Source organism: Hippocampus guttulatus, chromosome 22, assembly GCF_054856545.1.
Source record: "Hippocampus guttulatus isolate MCC_2025c chromosome 22, RoL_Hgut_1.0, whole genome shotgun sequence".
Classification (NCBI taxonomy): domain Eukaryota; kingdom Metazoa; phylum Chordata; class Actinopteri; order Syngnathiformes; family Syngnathidae; genus Hippocampus; species Hippocampus guttulatus.
Window position 1 is genome coordinate 1,669,133 of NC_141282.1, and position 23,204 is coordinate 1,692,336.

The window sequence follows — 23,204 nt, forward strand, 5'->3', positions numbered from 1 at the left end:
CTAAACGATAACAAATTCTTCCCCGCTGGATTCGCTGGCGCAGTCGTCGGAGCCCGTCGCGGCCACCCTGAGAGCGGCCAACCAGGCTCGTTTGACGTCCGCGTGGTCGCAGGCGAACTTGTGGCAGCTTTTGGATTGTCTTAAATTGAAGCAGGATTGTCCATGGAGCTCCTGAGGGGGATCTTCCACTATGCAGCCCAGCAGAGAAATACAGGAGAGAGGCTTTGTATCCTGAATGGGGGGGAAGAAGAAAAAAAAAAAGTAAAAAGGTAAGTCATAATTTTGTAGGTAGGGGAAAAAAAAATGTAATTTACCTGTTGAGCTACATATAAAGAGAGGACCAGCGGTTGCATTTTGTTGATGACAGCAAACACCCGCTGCCACGTTTTGGGATTGTCGCTGTATTGCAGGAAGCCACTCATCATGCAGGATGCTGACAAAGGCTCCGACTGAGGGGGAGAAAAAAAAAAAAAAAGGTACTACATTTGGACTCACACTGTGGATTTAGATCGGGGATGGGCAAAGTTTGGCCCTTAATTAGGTCTACTGACCTTTTACACTATCGAGAGTCTTATATTGTGCTTATGTCAGTTTTTCTAAAATTAGCCATTTACAATCAAATGCAATAATATTCAATATTTTAAAAAAATAATACTAATACAAAATGAACATGAATTTTTATGAGCACAGTAGGCTGGTTATGCACAGTTTCTCATTGTAAATATCTTATTTGCATAACATTAAAAGTTTTGTAAAATATATTTGAATTAAATTGAAAGGAAAAACATGTTACATAAACTAAAATAATATTAAATTGCTTTTTAAATTGACTTCACATCCCAATTATTTATTGCTAAAATAAATTTACAATTTTTGTTTTGGTGAATTAAATTCTTTAATGACAAAAATAGAATTTACTTGGATGTTTTTTTTTAAACTGTCATTAATTGTCAATAAAAATGCATTTTTTTGAAAGTTTTTTGCTCTTACTCAAACATTTTATTCCAAATAAATTCATTTGAAATGCGAACATTTAAAACGGAGCATGATTTATTAATTTTTTTAACCCTTTCAGGCACAGCGGCCATCATGTTAGCATGTTACAGGGTGAATGAAAGGATTAATAACTATCAACTTTTTTTTCCAAGAATGACCCTTGGGCCCACCCACTCCTTTTATTCGACCCACTCACCTCAGCTGTTGGCCTCTTAGTGCTCTCGGCCCTCCTTCCTCTCTGCGCCGTCAAGATGGAGTAGCAGGATTTGCACACCTTGTTCAGCTTGTTGCCGTCATACGCCAGCGCCACCTTGTTGTCGGAGCACTTCCAGCACACCACGCAGCCGCAGGCCCGGCAGTGATGTCGGCGTCTGGTCAGCGGGTTGAAGGGCTCCCGACACTTCATGCACAGGGTCACTTCGTTGTCGCGGATCCAGCGAGGGGCGCGCCGCCCGAGCTCCTCCGCCTGGAGAAACGAGAGCCTCAGCCCGGATGCCGCCGGCCGTATTGCAGGTAGTCTCCCCACTTACCGGCTCCTCCACATTTAGCTCCTTAGATGCCAACTTGAACGTCTCGTTTTTCTTCTGGAACACGTCAATGGCGTCCCGGATCACCTGGAGAACGAACGTGAAGTCCATATTTTTCCACACCAGGTAACATGACACTTATTGTAACAAACGCGGCGGTGCCTTGATTGAAATGTCATTAAGTCAACAAAGGGGATGCCGTTACCTTTATCCACTCATCTCGGTCCTGTTCAGAGCTAGAAAAAAAGCAAATCAAAATCAATATGTTGGCGTCTGACCTTACGTACAAGTAATCAGAATCGGTTTATTGTCATTGTGGAATGCCCCGTTTTTTCAGATGGCAAAAAAAAATAAAAAAAATGAAGAGAGTGTGGGAGCACAGTAATGATTTTGATAAACAACCTAATCTAAAAAAGGACGCATACCTGGTCTGGAGCTCCAGGGTTTTCTCCTTCCCCGACACCTGGAAGGTGTACGGGTGGTCCTCATTGGTGGTTCGCTGCACCTGCATGCCGTCCATTCCGATACGGCAGCGCACCGTAAAGCGCTGGCCCGCCAGGCTGAACTTTGGCGTGCAGCACAGCAGGAAGTTGTTAAACTGTGCAATAAGACAAATAGAGTTTGTAAATTGAATTTGGCCATGAGGGATAAATTAAAGACAAAAAAAAATGCATAGTTGTACCAGAAAGAGGTGGCGCTCCATGGCAGACATGTTCCTCGCCGCGAGCTTGAGCAAACGCCCCTCCCTCAGGAACTCGTTGGCGGGGTTCACCACTTCCTCCTCGCCGACCATCTCGTAGATCTCCAGCAACCTCTTGATGCTCTCCTACGAGAGACCAAAAACGTTTTTAAAAAAATTGAGCATCGGAAGATGAAGATGAAGCTCAAGGCGACTGACAGCTTGATGGACGGCGCTGTTTGAGTGGTTGGCAGCCATGGAAATTGTCTGGAGGGATTCTGTGCCGAAGAGAGACAAAGAAAGTCCAAACTGGTTCAACGTGATATTTGCTGAATATCAAGTCGGATGACGCCGAGTGACGACACTCACGCTGAGCAAACTCATAGTCCGGGTTACTCGAGGGTACAGTTTTGACGTAATCCCTGAGCAACATCTCATAGCGAGGGATTCTCTGGACCGGTTCCAACATGTGATGCTGCAGAGTGAGATTGACGCACACTTCCTGACTCTATATGGCGAAAAATAAGAGCTCTTGAATGTTCTGTATCTTCAGCGAGGAACTGATTTGATTTTCCTACCTGGATGTCCTGGACGATATTGCGAAAAGCGGATGAGCGCTCGGTCCAGAGTCTCACCAACTCCATGGCCTGGTCGAAGTTCCTGACGTAATCGGCGTACATCCTCAGGAAGGGAGCGTGCTGCAGGAGGACGTTGCCCAAACCTGGACGCTCATGCCTCGATGGGGGAAAAAAAAACAAAATACAACTTCAATCTTGTGGTGACCGGTGGCCCCACATTCATCAGGAACCTGAAAATGAAATTATAAAGTGCCCGTTGACCTACACCCCCGCCACGAATAGCGAAAACCCAGGAGGAACTGCCCATGTTCTGCTCAATATCAAACAGGGACACCAGATAGACAAACATTTTAAAAACTGGATTCCGTTTTTTGTCACAGGATGTGGACCCACCAGTGTCCGATGCAGTCTTCCAGGTCAGGCAGCAGGAACTGACTGTGGAAGGAGTAGATGGACGAAATGTTGGAGAAGATGTTTCGGACCACGTCGGCCGGAAAGGAGCCACGTCCGGCCTCGTCCGTTAATCGCAGACAGAAAACCTGCAAAGGGAATACCGGCGTAAGACTTTCAAGACCATAGACTTTCAAGACCACCTCCCCCCGACACTGACCTGGTCCAGGAGGTGAAGGCGGGCAACGTAGGCCCTCTCCGTGTGAAGGAGTTCACTGACTATTTTGAACAGTTTTTGCTCAGTGTTCTCCTCCTTCAGCTCCTCAGTCTTCTTCTCAACGCTCTCCTTGCAGTTGTGGTCTTCACGTGGAGTCTCAGTCCATTTGCAAGAGAACCGGGATCCGACGCGGATCTTGGAGCCTTTATCGGCACGGATGGGATCGGTTTGTAGGTTCGGAGTGACTTCGCGCTCGGTGCGATTCTCTGGTCCGTTGGGGGCTTTGACGGTGATGGTGGGTCGACTGCGCAAGGCAGAACCTTCTGCCGTATCCGATGGAGTTCTGGAAAAACGAACCTGGAGTTATTGAGTCGCGGTGCGAGAAAGAACTGAATCGCAAATCGCAGGCCACATTGCAGTTATTGTTATGACGGACAGTGACAGTTCTGGACCAAAAGAAATACCGCGATTTAAGAGTCGAATGAAAGTTTTGTACAAAAGTCAAGAAGTAGACTCGATAAAACCAAAAATCCAACCTTTCATCCAAGTACACGATGAGATCCGGCACACTCAAAGACTTCCCCGAGTGCTTCTTTTGTCCCTCAGTCTTCCCGCTTGGGATCCTGTTCAATCCCAACCAGGATTTTGAGTTACTGGCAGGGGTGTAGCTGCCCATCTTTCCCTGAATGGGGCTCGGGGTTTTCAGTAGTCCTGAGAGGGGGCTTCGGTTTTTCGGGGACAACTTGGCCGGACTGTGGCCTCCCTCCCTCAAGGGACTGCATTTGTGGATGCCTCGCTTGCCCGAACTTGGAGACAACAATGCCGGACTGCTCGCAAGTTTGGGGATCTTCTGAGAAGGGGACAGGCCGGTAGGGCTTAAACGTGGCTCACTGAGAAAACTCTGTCCCGGATTGTTAGGACTACGGCACATGTGGTAGCAAGTCGCTTGGGTCGGCGTCTTGTCTTCATTCAAATGCTGCGGGGGGAGCCCAGATGAAGACGGTGGTGTGGTCCTCATCGGAGTCTGGAGGTGCGCAGGCTTTGGAGGCACTACAAGGACACAGCATCTCATGTCAGAATCGACTCTGTTGAGCTCCAAGCAGACTTGAGCTCACCTCGTGGCTTGCAGGGAGTTTTCTTAGATGGACTTATTCCGTCTTGGTGTTTGGAATTGGGCGCTGATTCGCAGGTGCTGTTGCAAGAACCACCGCTTACCACTGAAATAAACGCGCACCGTTTTAGACCACGTGTCAGATTGTGCATTTCATTAGTGTTATAGCGTCATTCCCTTAAAAATCATCATGTTCACCCATTCGGAAACCATCTTGAAAGCTTTGACCCCAAATCTGACTGTAGCTCACACTACACATTGACATTTTTTAAATCGATTTGAGGCAGTGAGTCAACTTTCTTTTTGACAAGAGTCACAAGTATAGTGGTAAAAATCAGCAAGATGCAGTCATTGAAACACACAAATCCACACTAACCTACATCCTTCAGCTCATCTTTACGGCACTGATAACTTCGTGGGTCAACCTTCCATGAATTGAAGCTTTTACAGTTCATTCCCGAGGCTCTGCTGAACTGATCTGCTCGTCGTGCCAGTGAGCCCATGTCTCAACTATGTCACACTTCTGCTTTCTCAGTTCTGCGTCGTTTGTCAGCATATAGAAGGGGTGGCCTCCCGTTAGAGGCTCAAGGGTAACATTTTCCATTGCAGAAAACACTTGAAATCAATTTCCGGATGGGATTTCAACGCAGGATTGACACATTCGTCACTTATATGAAGAGGGATAGGAAGATGTGATGCTTGGCACTGATGACTCCATAATTCTATCAGTACCATCAGGGCACGAATTAGACAAGAGGGGTAAAACAAACCCTTCAGGAGAGGAACAACTGAGCCTTTGTGTGTGCGTGCTGCTGCTGTGTGTGAAAGTGCCAAACAAACAGCAAAAGAGCAAAGTCCAGGCTGAAGCAGGGGAAAGAGATTTGCCTCAATAATCCCACAGGCACCAATTAACACGATTCACAATGCATACATTCAACACATGGCGTCTTTGTTCGCAAATTGACATACTATGAAGTGACGTAAGTGTAGTTTCGAATTTCACTGTCGTCATTTTATATTAATTCATACCCAGTGTGCTTAATTGGCTTCAAATAACTCCAAAAGACAATGACGCGAGGTATTTTCGATTTTATTTCCTTGAGCGTATTTCACGTGCGCAAATTGGTTAAAAGGCTGATTTTTAGGGAGTGCAGCTCACCTGTGTGACAATCCGCTGCAGCGCCTTTCGCCTTCCGTCGGACCGCCACGCGTCGGAACTCCTCGGCGTCGCGGCTGCTGCTGTTCAGCGTCAAACTATTCCTCTTCTTCAGGTCGAACATGGTCAAGGTGTCTCAACTCGTTGTGGCGACCAAGTTCTGTCAATGTGGGTGAGTGAAAGAAGGCCAGAAATTTGAGAGGTGTGATGTGCGTGTGGCAAAGTGGGTGTGTCAGAGCTGCTGCAGTTAATTATGGAGAGGTGGAGGACTCCATTTGCTATTTCCACAATACGACATCAAGATGGCGCCAGAGTGCCAATCCTAATCCTCAACTCTTGTTGATAACTGTTGTTTGTATTTTAGTTGACTTTCTTGGGATTATACGAAAAAAAGATTGCATTGTACATACACACCAACACATGTATCAAATTTAACAAGATACATATAATACATTTAGACAGAGCAAACAGCGGATCTCTATCTGCCCCCGCAAATGACGTCATATATATTTTTTAAATAGCTAGCTTCCATTGCGAGCAAAGAGTTCAATTCTTTTAATTTATGTGTGCATGAAGGAAGATTTTAGCTCGGGCTGGACTACATAAACGAGGTATTTTGCTTTTGAAGCTGTACTTTTTAACTGGCAACTTCTAGCTAGGTAGCGAGTTAGCTATCGAAAAAAAGTGTATTTAGCTCTGGCTAAAACTGCTTTGCTAGCTTGTCAGTTGCTCTCGTCTTTTTACAAAGATTTTGTTGTTTGTTTGTTTCTGTGTACCTAATGCTATTTTCGGTGTGTGTATATGTATTGAAAATGTGAACATTTTGCTAAGTAATTTTACTCGGTAGTTTTTTTTCTTTCGTTGTCTTTTTAGCATCTGGTGTGTTTATATTACGAACATTTCAAATGTTTTGTTTTCTTTGTATAAAGTGAAAATAACACAACTGTTTATGTACATTTTGTACGAATGTTTTATTATTATTATTATTTACGATCGTGATTGCAATATGATACACTGCTTTCCTCCGCCAGATGGCGAAAAAGTGATAAAGACCGTCAGACAAAGAGAAGAAGGGGGGCGGGGAGACAGAGGATGCCAGTGACCGGTACGTCGTCACAGCACCTCGGCGAAGCGAACGATCGGCAACCCTTCCCTTCTCTATTTTCCCTTTCCCCTCCGATTATTGCGTTGCCTTGTCAGCTACCAAAGATGTCAGCCAGGCCGGGATTCTACCGACAGGAGCTGAATAAGACGGTGTGGGAGGTGCCGGAGCGATACCAGAACCTGACGCCGGTTGGCTCCGGAGCCTACGGTTCGGTGTGGTAAGTATTCGTGTGAGTGTGTATGTGTGCATGGGCGAGGCTGCAGCCCCAAAAATGCCTGCCTACATGTTGGCTGTGTCATCAAAATAAAGCTGTTTATTTTGTTCACTTAACATTCACGCCATCATCCAGGTTATTACAAAAGTGTCGAATGAAAATATTTTGTTTACGTTGCGACACGGCGTCTTAATAAGGAATCCTGTGCATTCCTGTTGGATGGTGCATTAAACCCCCTTGAGTGCCAGTTGGAGCTCATAGTTGCTATGACGATACCCAGCCCTGACAGCATCAGTTAAGTTCAGAGGCAAGCAGAAAGGCGGATATCAGTTTTATGTGGCTGCCAAGGGGAAAATTGTGACGTGAGTTCAAAATTGCAGTTGATTTTAAAGCACATAAATTGATTCCGAATGTACCTAAAAATTGACATCGTCCGAAAAGTAATCATTTACTTTGACTCTCAGTACAATATCTTTCTTGATTGGTATTTTTTTGGCAATGTATGCTGCGAAAAAAGCCCCTGACAAATTCACATCACAAGTTCAAATCCTGTTTGCGATGGTGCGACACGATTAAGACTTCCCCTTTGTTGTGAAATGGAGTTGAATCATACCAACTGCTCTTTCGCAAGACCATCTCCTCACCTTTAACAATTTACAAGAATCTTGTGAGTTAGGTTCATGTCGGATTTTGCTTAAATGTAGTTCATATTTTAACAACAGGTCATTTTTGGTTTGAAATGTCCCCACTGCTTCCTGGTCGTTTGTTGATTGCTTATTAGTTTCTTCTGCCCAGCTCATACGTCAGCCAATCAGCTCTTGCCCACATCCATTTTCCTCATTTGGTTATTCTCAATTGTGGCACGGCAGAGAAATACACACCCTAGATTGTGATTTTTCACTTTAGATTTCATCCTGTTTTACTGCAGGTGCCACTTCAGGCGCAAACGAATACGCGATATATGATTCTCTCATTTCGATGACGATGAATAAAACATCTCCGATGTTTGCCGTTGAGTGCCATTTACTTGCCGCGGCGTCAGAATGTGTTTTTATGATAGCAATTGAATAAATGGTTCAGAGGTTCGATGCTATTATGCGCGGACGTATATCAAAGATGCATGCATATTTTATGGCAACCAATGGATGTGAAAAAAAAATTGCTGGTTGATGAAATATTAGTCAAAAATAACCGCGGGTTTGATTGATGAACCCTTTCATGCATAAGCTGTCCATGTCGTCGCCGCTGTGCCTGAAATGGTTAACCACATAAATCGATAAAAAATGAAATCCAACCACCAACATCCTCATCCCGCAACCGAATAAATGCACTTGCGCCACACCAGAGAACCTAACGCTCCGTGTATGGAAAATGGCATCACGGCAGAGACATGGCATGCGCGAGCTTCATGTCGGAAAGATTGGCTGAAATCCGACAAGGGGGGCATCTGGAGTAGCAGCAGGGTGACTCGGAGGCCATGGAACAGGACAGCGCAGTCGGCCAATGTGAGATGGACAAACCTAAAAACCAGCAATATGCATCAGATGGTGTAAATATTTACTCTGGTTGTACCACTTTGAGAATCAATGCCTGACCTAGTAAATCTCTATTTCTCTCCAGTTCTGCCTATGACGTGATCCTGCGACAGAAGGTGGCGGTGAAGAAGCTGTCGCGGCCCTTCCAGTCGCTGGTCCACAGTCGCCGCTCGTATCGAGAGCTCCGGCTCCTCAAGCACATGAAACATGAGAATGTGAGCGCATCCTGACGTTGCGAAATAAACCCGAGCGAGCAGCTGAGCAGCCCGGCTGCCTGCGCTTGTATTGATTGAAATGTTCCGTCTGCTTTAGGTAATCGGCCTGCTGGATGTCTTCACACCTGCTGCAGCGTTGGAAGACTTCAATGAACTGTAAATATTGAACCTGAATCTGGAAGTGCATTGCCACCATGTTTGTCTCTCATATGTTTCTTTGTACGTTCCCCCCCCCCCCCCCCCCCAAGCTATCTGGTGACCAACCTGATGGGTGCGGACCTGAATAACATTGTCAAATTCCAGAGGTTGTCCGATGAGCACGTGCAGTTCTTGATTTACCAGCTCCTGCGTGGTCTAAAGGTGAGTCGCTGTGCTAAAAGGAAGCGCTGGAGAAAGTTTGGTGTTGAAGGGCTACGTTAGATTTTGAAAATAAAGAGAGGGTCGGGTCATTTCTGAAGTCAAGATTCGAATTATATCCAAAAAGTTTACATTTATGTAAAAAAAAAAAAGTTCATTTTACACTTGGATCAATATTAATCATTCACTTTGGTTGAAATGAAGTTATTTTTATTGTACGCACCGGGAAAAAAAAATCATAAATTATTTCCAAACATAAGTAAAATTTCTGCTTGATTTTTTAAAAAATGTGCAGTAAAGAATTGAAATATATTAGAAATAGAAGCCAAAATGTAGAATCTAAAATTGATTTTACAAGTTCCATTTTTTTGTTTTCCATAAAATAAATGAATAAGCTATTAAAAAAATAAAATGTATATACAGTTAATAAATAAGTTAATACACGTCAAATGTGTTTAAGTGATTTTACGAGTATTGTATTTGAAATAACTCAATAAATCATCCATTGAACAACATAAGTCTTGAATTTAGAATAATATATTTAGATTATTCATATTTACAAAATTATTTTTACAATAAATGATTGTTAAAAAAAGTTGAATTACATCAAAAATGCTTTCTTGACTATTTTTATTGTATAATTTAGAACTTTAAAAAAAATTAACCAATTTTTTGGACTCAAGTCAATGTATAAGTCAAACTTGATTTTGCCAACATTTTTATTATTTACAACAAAAAAATTCTCCATTATTTACTAAATAAATAAAACAATGTTAAATATACTATGTATGGAAAATTGTGATTTTTTTCAAAAGTAATCTATTACTTTTGCAAAGTAAATGGATCAAAGAAATTCTTGTTAGACTGACCGATTTGTGTCTGAGGCATGCTAAAAATAGACTGCTCCAGCTGTTCAGTCTGGCGCATTCCCATGGAAACGGCCAAAAGCAGCCTCCCTCTTCGACGAGCGAGTTTGCCTGCGAGTGTATGGCCAACTGCATTGTTGACCCTTGTCTTTGTCATTTATCTCCTCACGCATGGCGCCGAACAGTACATCCATTCAGCGGGATTGATTCACAGAGTGAGTGCCTTCACTTCCTGTCGCTTTGACCATCAATTTCCTCCGGGGCATGCGCGGCTTTCACACCGCCACGTAATCTCAATCGCGACTCCGTATTTTCTCGCAGGATCTCAAGCCAAGTAACGTGGCCGTGAATGAGGACTGTGAGCTGAGGGTAAGTGCGTAAGCTCGCGTTTTGGCGTCCTCACCTTTGTTTCCAACGCCTGCGCGCAACCGCCCGTGCCGACAGATCCTCGACTTTGGCTTGGCACGCCAAACGGACGACGAGATGACAGGGTACGTGGCGACTCGTTGGTATCGGGCGCCGGAAATCATGCTGAACTGGATGCACTACAATCAAAATGGTGAGTGCCCCCCCCTCCATCCCTTCCCCTCCCCCCACTGTTTATTTATTGATCTGTGGTCTTTTTCCTCCAGTTGATATTTGGTCAGTGGGATGCATTATGGGAGAGCTGCTGAAAGGAAAAGTCCTGTTTCCTGGCACTGACTGTATCCTTTATCAGCATCGGAAGCGGCCGCAGTCGTTCCCCTCACCCTCCATTATCTTTGCAAAGTGATCCACGGAGGTCTTTTGGATTTGCATGACAATCCCTTTTCCCGAAGGCGAGCACAGAAAAGGAGCCGGAGGAATGAATAGCGGCCGCCACAAAAGGCCTTGAATTAGCCCGCTTATTATGTTTGGTGTCGGGGGGGGGGGTAGGGTTACTAAAACCAGCAGTACTAAAACCAATTTGATTAAGTGATCTTGGCTAGAGTCTGTCTTTAACTGCTCCTGCTCCAAAAAAGATATCGACCAACTGAAGAGAATCATGGAGATGGTCGGGACGCCGACCGCTGACCTCTTGGAGAAGATCTGCTCTGAGCATGTAAGACGTGACATCACACAAAAGAAATTGAATTGAAATGCATGGCCGTCGTCGTATTTCATTTAAAATTGAGTCTCTATTTTTCTTCAGTGAGGCGGAAAAAAGGTATTTTGTAAACATTCAGTTTAGTATGAGATCAACTCGAAATTAAATATAAAATGGAAAAGAAATAAAAACACGTGACGGCCAGGCAAATGGGCATCAATAGATCGTTGTCGCTGTTACAAAATAATCCTTAAAAACATAAGGATACATATTTCATCTGTGTTGTCTGAAATGCCGTGTTTCAAATCTGTGGGGCAGAATTTTTTTTTTCCCAATTCACTCGTGAAAAGTTTGATAATATGCAGTCGGTTCCTCTGTCATGCAAGAGAAAGGACCAAGGTGGGGCATGGCGTTGCATGTCAGGGATGCCATACTATACTATCAATCAATGAAAGGACTGCTCTGTATTAAATATGAAATGGAAAAGAAAGGTAAAACAAAGATTTTTGGCGCGTGTGACTGAACATGACTCGGTGTCCACAGGCACAAAAATACATCCAGTCTCTGCCTTTTATGCCTCAGCAAGACCTGGAGAAGATCTTCCGGGGAGCAAATCCACTAGGTCAGCGCTCGGTTTCGTTACCATGCACGTGCCTGAGTATTATTCTTGCTTCCGGCGCCATCTTTTGACTTCTGCGCTTAATACAGCCGTCGATCTGCTGAAGCGTATGCTCGTCCTGGACTGCGACGGGAGGATCTCGGCCAGCGAGGCTTTGGCCCACCCGTATTTCTCGCAGTACCACGACCCGGATGACGAACCCGAGGCGCCGCCTTATGACCAAACCCTCGAGAGTAAAGACCGCACCCTCGAAGAATGGAAAGGTGAGATTCCGCCAGGAACGTATCCGTGCACCCTATTGTTTCCCATTTAGATTTTTCTTCTCCCCCATGGACAGAGTTGGTGTTTACAGAGGTGAACGGCTTCAAAGCGTCCGTCAGCAAGACTGGCAGCCTCCAGGTGGAACAGTGAGCCTCCGTTCCTTCAAAAACAGACTCAAGGAAGGCGGCACAATGACTGTTACAGGGAAGATTTCATGTCCGATGCGAAAGTTGCTTCCTGTTATGATTCCCCCTTTTTTAATTTTTAAAAATGTTTTCCTCCTGCGAGACTGAAAGAGGAACAACGCAGCTCCCGACGGGTGTTTCATAAACGAAAGCAACTTTACAGAAGTGTTTACAGACTCCACGAGCGGGGCATGGAACGTGAAAGGACATAGGGCACGCTAGGACTTCCAAAACGAGAACACAAGCGCCATCTGGTTCCTCATTATTGCGACGACAAAAAAAAACAAAACAGAGAGACTTTTTCATGTCATGTTTTAAAGGCTTTGCGGCCATGCCTGACAGCAGCTTTGCATCAAGCTCGCATACTGCATGAGTGTACCTTACCCGCTTATTAACGGTGAACCTATCATACATCAAGAGCACACATTCAGCATCGCCGAAGGAGGATAATCGTATCACGATCAGTTCTCCCCATGAGTATGAACATCATCATCTGCGGTTTACAGAGAAGTAAACACCAACTGTGCTTTGAATCAACAATGTGTTGTATACAGTATATGCCAAAAGGTCTGTTTACGGAGAAATATCCACCGAGTCCTATTATCCTTGTGCTAATTTACTTGACGAGAATCATGTTTTACTGAAATTGTATGTACGTCATGTCACAGTTGAACAGTGTCTTCAGGATCGTCGGTGGCATGCGATACAATGCGGAGGAGCCATGAAGTTCTCATTTTTTACATGCCGCAGGTAGCGCGTAATGTCCTCTTATCATTTAAAACATTTTTTTTAGGTATTGCCATTCTGCATTTCTGTTCTAATGAACATTTTGTACGGCCAAAGGTATGTTTTGAATTTCAGTCAATTTTTAGGACACCATCTTGAATGAAGGCTGTTATGTCGTAATCATGTATCCGTGTCTTTGTGAGGACCGCAACCGCAAATTGGATGGGGAAATTGATGGTGTAGGATACTGCAGCACGTATCATCAGTCTTGGAATTTAAAAATGTTTTTGTCACTATACTATGCAAGAATTAACAATTGCCTTCGATACAATGCTCACAATTTTCTATTTTGTATGACACTTCATTATGACTACGATGTTAGCTAGACTACTATAGAATTTTTTACGATGCTGTACTATAGGCAATACTAGTCCAAATGCTAAATAAAATGTATTAATATATACACACACACACGGTGATATTCACCTGAGCCCTACTGCGCATTGCAAAAATCTAAGTACCGTATTTTCCACGCTATAAGGTGCACCTAAAAGCATTCCGTTTTCTCAAAAGCCGACAGTGCACCTTAAAATCCGATGCGCCTTATATATGGATTAATATTCTGATTTATTGGATGTAGTATTTTAAATGTGCTGTAAAGCGCTTTGTTACAGGTGCGGTGGTTGTGAAAGCGCGATATAAATAAAGCTGTATTGGATTGCCTTTAGCGTAGCTCCATCGAGTGGATGCATACCGCAACTGCAGCCACTATTGTGGCTTCCATTCAATGCGACTTGCAGTGCGCCATATACATGAAAACCGTTTTAAAATAGGCCATTCATTGAAGGTGCGCCTTATACCCCAAAGTGCGGAAAATACGGTCATTGATAGTGGCACCCCCGCCAAAAAGATTTGTAATTACCTGTAGTTGCCACAAGGTGGAGGCATTACAGTCTAGTCTACCGGAAACTCCTCAACTCACTTCAAAATGCGTCTTTGTCAACACAATGCCACCAAAACTTCTGCCAAAACATTCAGAAGTTTTTCGAAATTCGAGAAAGCAGCTATGATTTAAGAGGTACCAACTTATTCAAAAAACTCAAAACAAGAACAAACATCAAGCAAAGAAGTGTATCTATCAAAGGTGTTAATCTGTGGAATAATCTCGAAACGGACCTGAAAATGAGTAAATCGCTTGCTGAGTTCAAAAACAAATTCAAAAAAATAGTACAAACAACCTACATCAATCAGAGTTAAAATGATAAATTCAAAACATTAAATATAATGATAAATCAGAACTAAGTTGATAAATAGAGAAAGGTATATAAATATCCATTATGAATACAAGAGAAAATTGACACAAGAGTGTCAGGGTGTGGAAGTATATAATCCCGATACAAACCAAAAGTTGTAAAAATATCACGGTTAAGGGTAAAGTATGAGCCTTAATGGAGACTTCTTTCTTCTTACTTTTTTCTTTTCTGATTGATATAAAAATGATTTATTAGATATAATCACATAACGGGGTAGGACTAGATAAGTTTTTTACTTCTTCCTACTCCCTTGAACATAACTGTGTTGAATGAAGATTGATTTCTTTCTTTTTACTTTTATCTACCTTATTTTCTGTCAAATTATTACTGTATATATGTTTTATGTTCAATAAACAAACAAACATGGCGCACAAAATAACAAACTGAGCATATATGTGAAAAATAATTTATTCTATACTTTGATTGGATAACCGTCGTCAGATTTATAATTTACCACACAGCACAATGTAATGTTAGGTAATCATCATCTTTTTAACTTCACCGATTTCTAAGATTAGCACTAAAAATGCAGTCAAGCAGAATAACCAGGGCAGATGTTTGTCTCACATTACTGACACACCCATAAACTGCCCAGGGTGACCGAGAGGCACAATAGATGCGGTTGTGTGTTTGTGTGTGTGTGTGTGTGTGTGATGGGGGGTGTCGAGGAAGACCCCTGGAGGAATTCTGCCCCGCAAACTTCTCCACAGGACACACTGCACTCCTTCCCCTGCAGTTATCAGCAGACGCTTTGGATTTTCTTCCCTCATGAGCTTCCCCGACACAACAGAACCCAAGCGGATTAATCTGCTCACCTCCAACTTCTCGGGGATGGCTCTGCGCGGCTCCAGGACGGGATTCTACAGGCAGGACCTCAACAGAACTGTGTGGGAAGTCCCGGAAAGGTACCGAGACCTGAGACAAGTCGGGACGGGCGCTTATGGAACTGTCTGGTGAGGACCACAAACATTTCGACTGCAAACAAAAAACAAATAGAAAAACCTTTGTGTATTTTACTGAATACTTGTTGGATCATTACAGCTACTTTTGAGGCTTTTTGCCAAGTTGGGTCCCCCTACTCTGACACAGCTGGCTCCACAAGGACCCCCACTTTGCATTGTGTTGTGGGGATAAGGGGGTCTCCAAAGAATAGCACCCCCCAGCCTCTTTGTTGTTAAAAGTCAAAGAACTTTTCTCCAGCTAACATTTGCGCTTATCTGGGTGGAGGGTAAAGTTTGAATTAACACAAATGACTGGGGTTAATATTTTAAATCAAACACTTGATTAAATGTTTCTGTATTGACTTTAAAATGTTAAGCAGTGAACTTAACAAATGCACTAAAACGCCTTACAACCCCCCCAAAACAAACAAACAAGAAGCCGCCATAATATTATGCAGTTGCGTTTAATTCAGTGATACGTTTGCACACCACAAGAGGAAGCCGGCGCTTAATTCTACCATTTCAGTTCAGTGTGGGACCGGCGGACCAGCTCGCAGGTGGCCATCAAAAAGCTCCATCGGCCTTTTCAGTCCAAACTTTTTGCCAAGAGGGCCTACAGGGAGCTGCGCCTCCTCAAACACATGAAGCACGAAAACGTGAGATGAATTAAATCACTTTTTAAAAAAAAATAAACACAAACACAGCATAATTCCTTCCCATTTGGTTTCTCTTGCATAGGTGATCGGCCTGCTTGATGTTTTCGCGGCGGAAATTTCCCTTGACCGCCTTCGAGATTTGTAAGCTCTAATTCTATTTTACCTTTAACCCTTTCAGGCACAGCGGTTACTACAATGGACAGCTTATCATGTGATCAGGTTACAAGGTGCATGAAAGGGTTCAATTTAAAAATATATATATTTTGTTTAAATCCGACAGCTACTTGGTAATGCCCTTCATGGGTACGGACCTGGGCAAACTCATGAAGCTGGAGAGGCTGTCAGAGGACAGAGTACAATTCCTTGTCTACCAGATGATGAAAGGACTCAAGGTGAGCGCCTCAGCCTCAATTCAGTTGTCAAACGTTGTCACTCACGTCAAAATTTCCCCCCAAATACAATTTATGTCTTTTTCTCATCTCTCCTCAGTATATTCACTCCGCGGGGATCATCCACAGGGTGCGTGACCTCTCAGATTAGACACTTTTTGGGGGTGGGGTCCGTACTCTTTTCCCCAATTCCCACACTTGAGGCTTTGTTTGTCTTTCAGTCCTCAAAAGAGAACGACATGATTTAAATTTTAGTTTTAGGAAAGGAGCCACTTGATAAATACATAATATGCAGTAACTTCTTCTGTCATGCAAGTGTGTGTGTGTGTGTGTGGGTGTGTGTGTGCGCGCGCGCGTGTGCGTGTGCTGACACATACAGTCGAACCTAAAAAGTAGATATGTTGATACGGTTCAGTCCAAACAATAAATTTTGTGTTCAAATTCCTTTCAGGACCTGAAGCCAGGAAATCTAGCCATCAATCCAGACTGTGAATTAAAGGTACAGCACGTCGTCTTAACACACAGTGCTCTTAAAAAATGGAATTAGCTGACATGAGGCATTTCGACCACTTCAGATTCTCGACTTTGGCCTGGCGAGGCAGGCCGATGCGGAGATGACAGGCTACGTGGTGACGCGCTGGTACCGAGCCCCCGAGGTCATTCTCAACTGGATGCACTACACGCAAACAGGTTTTTCCTCAGTTCAACTCAACGTTATTTCCGTAGCACCTGAAAAACGACCATCATTGCATACAAGGTGCTGTACACGGATTGAAGACAATACAAGCATAAAAAACAGTAAACATCCAGGAGCAGCAAATACAATGGACAAATAAGAAAGGGTCCCAAAGTTGATCCCTGTGGAACTATGGAAAGTTGGTCTGATTTTTTTTTTCTCCATCTTATTTTCTGTTCTTTTTTTTCCAGTAGATATCTGGTCCGCCGGTTGCATTATGGCAGAGATGCTACTGGGGAAGCCACTGTTCAAGGGCAACGATCGTATCCTGGAGAAATGAACATGAAAGTGTTATTTAAGATGGAAAGCAAAAATAAGTCAAAACGTGAACCTTGACATCAGGCTTGTGCCAGACCTGGACCAGCTCCGAGAAATCATGAAGATCACCGGAACACCGGCTGCGGACTTTGTGATGAAATTACAAAGCCAAGATGTAAGTGTCGAAACCCAATGCGCACACTGTATGGACACAAGTATTGGGACACTTGGTAATTACTCTGACGGGATATGCAAATGATGTGTCAACCTTAATAGTTCTTAAAATCCGAAACTCATCCGAGCATGCCTTTCGACAAAGCAGTGTCTTCCTTGCAAATTTGGGGACACTGAACTATAAAATGTCTTGATTATTTTTATTAGTACAAGGAATTCAATTTCAATCAAAAAGAATACACAATAATAATGATGTCATAAAAAAGAAGCGAAAATAAAATCAAACTGAAATGAATTAGAATTACATTGTGCAGCAGTCTCTAGGTTGCGTTTCAATTGCATGTAAAAATAATTATCAGACATTAACCCTTTCATCCACCAATAATGACAACCTGATAAGGCGTCCACTATAGTAACTGCTGTCCTTGAAAGGGTTAAATTTACTGTACATACCAAAAATAGAGAAAAAAAATAAGAATTGAAAATAATTTTTTTTTGGATGGAATAGGAATAAAAACCAAAATAAAATTACAATTCAATTGCAGGAAAATGAAATTACTTTAAAATTCCCTCTTTTTCATGATCCCCCACACCCCAAAAAAAGTTTTTTTTTCCTCAGTGAATACAATAAGCTTCCGTAAGAGTGAAATGAAATGAAAAACAAAGCATGAACTAATTTACGTTACATTAAATTACTTTCCAAAAATATTGCACTAAATTCAAATTAAAACTTAAACTGGATTTAAATTCAAATTAAATACCTGGAATAAATTAAATCAAAATTGCAATTACATTAAAATAAAATTAAATGAAAAATAAACAACACATTAACACTACATCACACGACAAAAAAATAACATGTACTTCACGTGAAATCCAATTACAATGTCCTCAAATAAATGAGAATTAAACTAGAATTACATTTCAATTAGATTGAAGTAGAAGGGTGTCTAAAGGGTTAAATCTGTAAAACCATATTTCCCCCCGAACAGGCCAAAAACTACCTCAGAGGTTTGTCAAAAGTACCCAAAAAGGATCTCCATTCCATCTTTTCGAAAGCCAGTTCACACGGTACGTAACCAGCTCTATTCCAAAAAGAACCACCACAGAAACGATTCCACTCTTGCCGGCGTCGATTTTCCCACATCGCAGCCGTGTCCGTGTTGGAAAAGATGTTGCTCCTCGACCCCGAGGAGCGGGTCAGCGCCTCGGAAGCTCTGGCTTTTCCCTTCTTCGCTGACTTCCGCGACACGGACGACGAGACCGAGGCGCAGCCGTACGACCAAACCATGGACAACACGGACCTGACGCTCGACCAGTGGAAACGTAAAAAGCGAGCCTTCAAACCTTGGGTCAGCATAAACCCTCGTGATGGTTCCTTTTTATTCACAGGACACACTGTCACGGAGATACTGACCTTCAGGCCTCCACAGGACTCCAGAGAAACATCACTTTAACTAATGTACAAATCCAGGCAAGATACACAAGCCCGAACTGGCTGCCAGCCAGGTTCAGATCTCAACAAACGAACATTCACACTATGTGTTATAGAGTCAACATGCACGTTTTTGGAATGTTAGAGATTTTTTTAAAGCATAGGAACATGTTGGTATGCGGTTTATTTTTAATAAATGTGATATTGTATCATAATGGAACAGTGACTTTTTGCATCCAATCTGTAACTTTTGGTTCTCATTAGATTGCATAAATGTGCAAAAGAACGTGGGTAAGTTCAAAATAATGATGATTTTTTAAATTTATTTTTTTTATTCAAGCATGACTTTGAACTGTATTCCATTGAACAGGTCACACGCCATATTTCTTCTGTAGGGCTGCGACAGATGATGCGTCCAAATTGGCTTGATGGAGGAAGTCGAACACTTCTTTCAGCACTGAGTGGCGGCGGGGCAGGGGGAGAAAAAAAACATGCGTAAGAATAACTCACGGGAAGAAATGGAGTTGAAATCATCCCACCTTTTTTCTCCGACGAAGACATGAACATGACGGCCGTGTCGAAGCGCCTCACGCTCGAGAGACTTTTGAGGATGTCCGCTGTGACGTCCGCAGATTCGTTCCTGCACAAGCAAGGACGTTGGTGTCCTTTCGTGTGTGTGCCCCCCCCCCCCCAACTTTTATTGAGCCGAGGCACATATTTCACTTGCGAGGAATCTCATAGCACAAAAAGTCGAGCTGAACCATTTTGGGGAAGAAAAAAAAAAATATATATATCTCGCGGCCATCTAAAATGGTGCACTACTGCCCCCCGCTGGCGGTTTGGCGTACAGGGGCCCCAATCAATTCATCTCAATGAAAAAAAAAATCTAATGACATAACCTTGACATTTAATGTTTTGTTTCTAGTGGACTTAAGTCGTTCTTGTCATTTTAATGGATTCGATATACGGCGGTGTCTTTTTCGATGCTTGCGTAACGCGATGCCACATGGCGCTAAATGTACTCACTGGATGAAAAAATCCCTCAGCGTCTGCAGGATCTGAGTGAGGATGTGAGGTTCGAGGGAGCTCTGGAAAATGCGCGCGTACGCCTCTGGCTTAATTTGCTGAAAGAAACGACAAAACAGTGATTGATTGCTGGCTTTGAATGGTGTTTTTTTCCCACAAAATCATACCTTTAAGTATCTGTAAACCACTTGCGGCTGGTTTCCAATCGTGCGCAGGTCGGCTTCGAGCTGGAAACTTTTACCGGGTGGAGGTGGGAGCTTTATCGAGGGGGCTTTGTGCAATGATTCAGGGGGAGGAACACTTTCCTCTGGATGCTTGGGTTTGGCTTGTGTGCTTGTCGAAGCTCTGTTGAGGAAAAAAAAAAAAAAAGACATTTTAATGTTTGTGTGCAAATAAAATCAAATGTGAAGTTGTGAGTCTTTCTGATTTCAAGCATTATTCATCAAGATGGTTGAACCGACTGTTCGGACAGCGAGGGGGAGGCCGTCATATCCTGGATGTTGATCTTCTTGGCGGAGGGCGACTGGCCCTGGTGGTCCCTCGCCACATCAGGTACCGTCACCTTCCCGCTGATCTCCTCGATGTCAATCCTCCTCATCGGTTTCTGAGCAGGGTTGGAAATCGTTTTTGTCATTTTTGTTTTTATTGCATTTGGAGTTGTTGTTGACGAAATGTAGTTTGAATTACTTTCCTGGTTTGTTAGTTTTAGTCTTATTTTTTTTTTAAACAAGCCTCCACAAATTCAATACTGGACATGTCACGCTTTTCTGTTCCTCGTTTGCCAAGGTGCCACCATCTCCGGTGGATTTTTGGAGTTTGAATTCTCATTGGAAAGACGATAACCTCATTTCCGTGTGAAAACAAGTCAAAGTGGCTCTTCGGCAGGCGTGAAAAGAGATATGTGAATGTCTCACAGTGGAGCGCAGGTGATCCGCTTTGTCCACGGGCTGCACCGTTCTCCTGCGGGAGCCTTCGGACGTTTGAAGCAGGCCAGTGGAAACGTCGTTCTGATAACGCAAGCATCAGATTTCAGGAAAAAAAAGGACAATGTCTAAAAGCAGGAGAAGGTAAAAACATACAAATTGAAGTTTCTGAAGTTCACTCTGGGCTTGCTTGTTCCCTGGTTCCAGCTTCAAAACCTCCTGAAAATCTAAAATTTTTTTTCTTCATCATATTCTTTATTTCACGAGATTTTCCTGATTCATATCAAGTCGAAGTGTCACCTTTCCTGGCTTCCTCCAGCTTCCCCAAAGCCACTCGGGCGGTGGCTCGCCGCGCGAACGCCTTCGAGTACGTGCCGTCTAATGAAATGGCCTTGGTGCAGTCTTCTTCCGCCTCCTCGAACCTAACGTCACACGGATTGTGGTTTTTTGGGGGAAAAAACGGAAACGGGCGTGATGTTTCTTACCGCTCCAGCTTAAGGAAGGCCATGGCTCTGTTGGCAGGCAGCAGCAAGTTCATGCAGTCCGCTTCCATCCCTCGGCTGTAGCACTCCACGGCCGCGTCGTACTTGCCCTCTTTGAAGTAAGCGTTCCCCTGGAGGAGCCCCGATGTCAAGAAAATGTATTGGAAAAAAAAAAATCGGATCGAGTAGCCGTGCGAGGGTTTCAATAAAGAATCTTACTCTGTCTTTTTGCACAACCGCTTCCTGCCGTCTTTGCCGCTCCTGGTCTACTGCGAGATCGGCCTGAGCCGACATTCCCTCGCTTGGCTCCTGAGGTCCAAGCATCTGACAAAACTGGTAAGATATTGTTTACCCCTTTCATCAATTTCTATATAGTGTTTGTCCTTTTACAAATCACAACCTTTAGTTTCGCTGCGAGATAACCAACCTAGGCTGGCCGGATGTTAAATTCGCTGCCACCAACTCAAAACTTTTAATCCGACTCACCTGTTTGATTTTTTTCTCTTCATTTTGTGCTTCCAGGTTGCCCGGGTCAAGTTTGAGAACAGTTTGGTAATCTGTGCAGAAACATGACATCACAAATAAATCACGTACATTCTCTGGAAGCCATTATGAGAGCTGCCTTATAACATCTGCCTTCAACTCAGTTCTGCAGAATCTACCAAGTCATACAGTATGTTTATTTTTAATGATTTCATACTAGTCACACGCCTTCTAAAGCGGCCTCGTAGTTCTTCAGTGCAACGCGGACCGCTCCTCGCCGCGCATAGGCTTTAAAGTAGTTGCCGTCCAAAGCGAGGGCCAGGTTGCAGTCTGACTCGGCAACAGCATACCTAAAAAAAGAGGGCGAACCGGTAAGTATGCACAGAGTCTAGAAAAAAAAAGTTGTTTGCATTTTCAACGTGAATGCTTACTTCTTGAGGCGGTAGAACGCGGTGGCTCGGTTCGTGGGAAGAACGGGATTGTAAGGATCCGCAGCCATTCCTCTGGAGTAACACTCGATGGCATTGTCATATTTGCCCTCTTTGAAAAATGCGTTGCCCTGATGATAAAGCTGCGTTATATTTTTTTTTGGGGGGGGGAGTGGGGGGCATTTCATTTATCATTTCAATACATTTGAGCTGGCTCTTACCTTTTCCTTCTCTGCTAAAGCTCGCTCCTGATCAGCTTCCTCCGAGTCTGACTCGGTGGGACTCTCCTCCTTATCTACCTCCTCCAAAGCCTTGGCCTAGCATTTAAAAAAAAAAAGCTTTCTGGCTGCACGGTGACTAAATGAGCACAAAACTTTTCTGCTCTTTCATACTAATCAAGACATTGCTAACCACATCAAACTTGTCCCACGATTGATAATCATTTGAGCGGATCCTCGGAGGCTTCTTGGTGTCCGTCTCCTCAGCTTTGCAGTCACCGTTGGCCATTTTCATTTTCTTCTTCGCCCTCGTTTTTGCTTTGTAGTCCTTGTTGCGCACAGGAGGGAGGTTTGGCTGTAAAAGAAGGAACAAATACTGCTAATGTAATCTGATATTATACTGTACATGTGTGTGAGATTTGCAGCGACAGCAAACCTTGGGGATCCCCTGCTCGCCTCTCCTCAATTGCTCATCTTTGGTCTTCATATCAGTCTCCCAGGTCGCTAGCTCCTTCATGAAGCTTTGCAGGTCCTCCGCATTCTGCCGCATTTGCATTTGCAACTCGAGTGATTTGTTTGGCCCGGCCATGATTTCTTACCTTCGAATAATGATAAAGAACGTTTGCTTTTATTTCGATGTCACTTCCAGCGAAACCCCGAGTTTCAAGTCATGCTCGTTTCGCTCACGAGCTAACAACAATGCTAAATAGTAAATACTTTTGAAGTAATCGATCAGATTCAATCAAGTTTAATGTCTGACACTACCTTATCCTTGTTTCTCCGGCTTACAGGCGCGATTCAAATGTAGTAGTAATGAAGTAGTCGTAAATAGGAGCGAATTCATGAGGATGTTGTCATGGAGCCATGACAGCAGGTTCCCAGCATGCTTTACGTTGTGGAGCATGCGCAGTGTAATGGACGACGTTTTTTCTATTTATA

General features: G+C 43.5%; 4 protein-coding genes across 6 annotated transcripts; 2 read left to right on the forward strand and 2 right to left on the reverse strand.

The window, feature by feature from the left end:
- Window positions 1-5,864, reverse strand: LOC147185953 (FYVE, RhoGEF and PH domain-containing protein 4-like). The gene is made up of 15 exons (XM_086102836.1): window positions 5,658-5,864; window positions 4,503-4,604; window positions 3,924-4,437; window positions 3,391-3,730; window positions 3,174-3,319; window positions 2,781-2,937; window positions 2,572-2,710; window positions 2,422-2,480; window positions 2,206-2,349; window positions 1,949-2,121; window positions 1,729-1,759; window positions 1,527-1,610; window positions 1,193-1,462; window positions 315-449; window positions 1-231 (listed from the first exon to the last, which is right to left on the reverse strand). The coding sequence occupies exons 1-15, from the start codon at window positions 5,776-5,778 to the stop codon at window positions 1-3; spliced, it is 2,646 nt and encodes an 881-aa protein (XP_085958962.1). The 5' UTR covers window positions 5,779-5,864.
- A 997-nt stretch (window positions 5,865-6,861) lies between these two features.
- mapk11 (mitogen-activated protein kinase 11) lies at window positions 6,862-14,499 on the forward strand. 2 transcript variants are annotated; one of them, XM_086102840.1, is made up of 12 exons: window positions 6,862-6,976; window positions 8,594-8,723; window positions 8,821-8,879; window positions 8,972-9,083; window positions 10,132-10,161; window positions 10,268-10,315; window positions 10,391-10,505; window positions 10,579-10,650; window positions 10,948-11,027; window positions 11,556-11,634; window positions 11,721-11,894; window positions 11,945-14,499. In XM_086102840.1, the coding sequence occupies exons 1-12, from the start codon at window positions 6,864-6,866 to the stop codon at window positions 12,040-12,042; spliced, it is 1,110 nt and encodes a 369-aa protein (XP_085958966.1). In that variant the 5' UTR covers window positions 6,862-6,863; the 3' UTR covers window positions 12,043-14,499. The 2 variants fall into 2 exon arrangements, with proteins under 2 accessions (XP_085958966.1, XP_085958967.1); XM_086102841.1 differs by having other exon boundaries at window positions 11,969-14,499.
- A 316-nt stretch (window positions 14,500-14,815) lies between these two features.
- On the forward strand, window positions 14,816-18,881 carry LOC147185955 (mitogen-activated protein kinase 12-like). Its single transcript, XM_086102843.1, has 12 exons — window positions 14,816-15,069; window positions 15,584-15,713; window positions 15,796-15,854; window positions 15,994-16,105; window positions 16,203-16,232; window positions 16,554-16,601; window positions 16,678-16,792; window positions 17,030-17,101; window positions 17,192-17,271; window positions 18,263-18,341; window positions 18,423-18,596; window positions 18,663-18,881. The coding sequence occupies exons 1-12, from the start codon at window positions 14,885-14,887 to the stop codon at window positions 18,725-18,727; spliced, it is 1,149 nt and encodes a 382-aa protein (XP_085958969.1). The 5' UTR covers window positions 14,816-14,884; the 3' UTR covers window positions 18,728-18,881.
- A 133-nt stretch (window positions 18,882-19,014) lies between these two features.
- On the reverse strand, window positions 19,015-23,159 carry rpap3 (RNA polymerase II associated protein 3). Of its 2 annotated transcripts, none has more exons than XM_086102838.1 (17): window positions 23,031-23,159; window positions 22,702-22,864; window positions 22,459-22,620; window positions 22,269-22,364; window positions 22,051-22,178; window positions 21,848-21,969; window positions 21,623-21,693; window positions 21,356-21,460; window positions 21,140-21,267; window positions 20,955-21,076; window positions 20,811-20,881; window positions 20,646-20,738; window positions 20,193-20,335; window positions 19,899-20,076; window positions 19,732-19,829; window positions 19,245-19,345; window positions 19,015-19,162 (listed from the first exon to the last, which is right to left on the reverse strand). In XM_086102838.1, exons 2-17 carry the CDS (start codon window positions 22,852-22,854, stop codon window positions 19,077-19,079), a joined length of 1,857 nt encoding a protein of 618 aa, XP_085958964.1. In that variant the 5' UTR covers window positions 22,855-22,864; window positions 23,031-23,159; the 3' UTR covers window positions 19,015-19,076. The 2 variants fall into 2 exon arrangements, with proteins under 2 accessions (XP_085958964.1, XP_085958963.1); XM_086102837.1 differs by having other exon boundaries at window positions 21,356-21,469.
- Between the last annotated feature and the right edge of the window lie 45 nt (window positions 23,160-23,204).

Bases quoted from the DNA above. Each gene is read 5' to 3' on its own strand.
- mapk11 (XM_086102840.1), top strand. From the start codon at position 6,864: ATGTCAGCCAGGCCGGGATTCTACCGACAGGAGCTGAATAAGACGGTG. The intron at 10,506-10,578 runs GTGAGTGCCCCC...TTTTTCCTCCAG, and splicing joins GATGCACTACAATCAAAATG to TTGATATTTGGTCAGTGGGA. The intron at 11,895-11,944 runs GTGAGATTCCGC...TTTCCCATTTAG, and splicing joins CACCCTCGAAGAATGGAAAG to ATTTTTCTTCTCCCCCATGG.
- rpap3 (XM_086102837.1), bottom strand. From the start codon at position 22,854: ATGGCCGGGCCAAACAAATCACTCGAGTTGCAAATGCAAATGCGGCAG. The intron at 22,179-22,268 runs GTAAGAGCCAGC...CTTTATCATCAG, and splicing joins CTTTAGCAGAGAAGGAAAAG to GGCAACGCATTTTTCAAAGA. The intron at 20,336-20,645 runs GTGAGACATTCA...AACCCTGCTCAG, and splicing joins CGGATCACCTGCGCTCCACT to AAACCGATGAGGAGGATTGA.
- LOC147185955 (XM_086102843.1), top strand. From the start codon at position 14,885: ATGAGCTTCCCCGACACAACAGAACCCAAGCGGATTAATCTGCTCACC. The intron at 15,714-15,795 runs GTGAGATGAATT...TCTCTTGCATAG, and splicing joins AACACATGAAGCACGAAAAC to GTGATCGGCCTGCTTGATGT. The intron at 17,102-17,191 runs GTATCCTGGAGA...GGCTTGTGCCAG, and splicing joins ACTGTTCAAGGGCAACGATC to ACCTGGACCAGCTCCGAGAA.
- LOC147185953 (XM_086102836.1), bottom strand. From the start codon at position 5,778: ATGTTCGACCTGAAGAAGAGGAATAGTTTGACGCTGAACAGCAGCAGC. The intron at 2,481-2,571 runs GTGAGTGTCGTC...TCTTCGGCACAG, and splicing joins GGACTATGAGTTTGCTCAGC to AATCCCTCCAGACAATTTCC. The intron at 1,760-1,948 runs GTATGCGTCCTT...CTTTTTTTCTAG, and splicing joins ACCCTGGAGCTCCAGACCAG to CTCTGAACAGGACCGAGATG.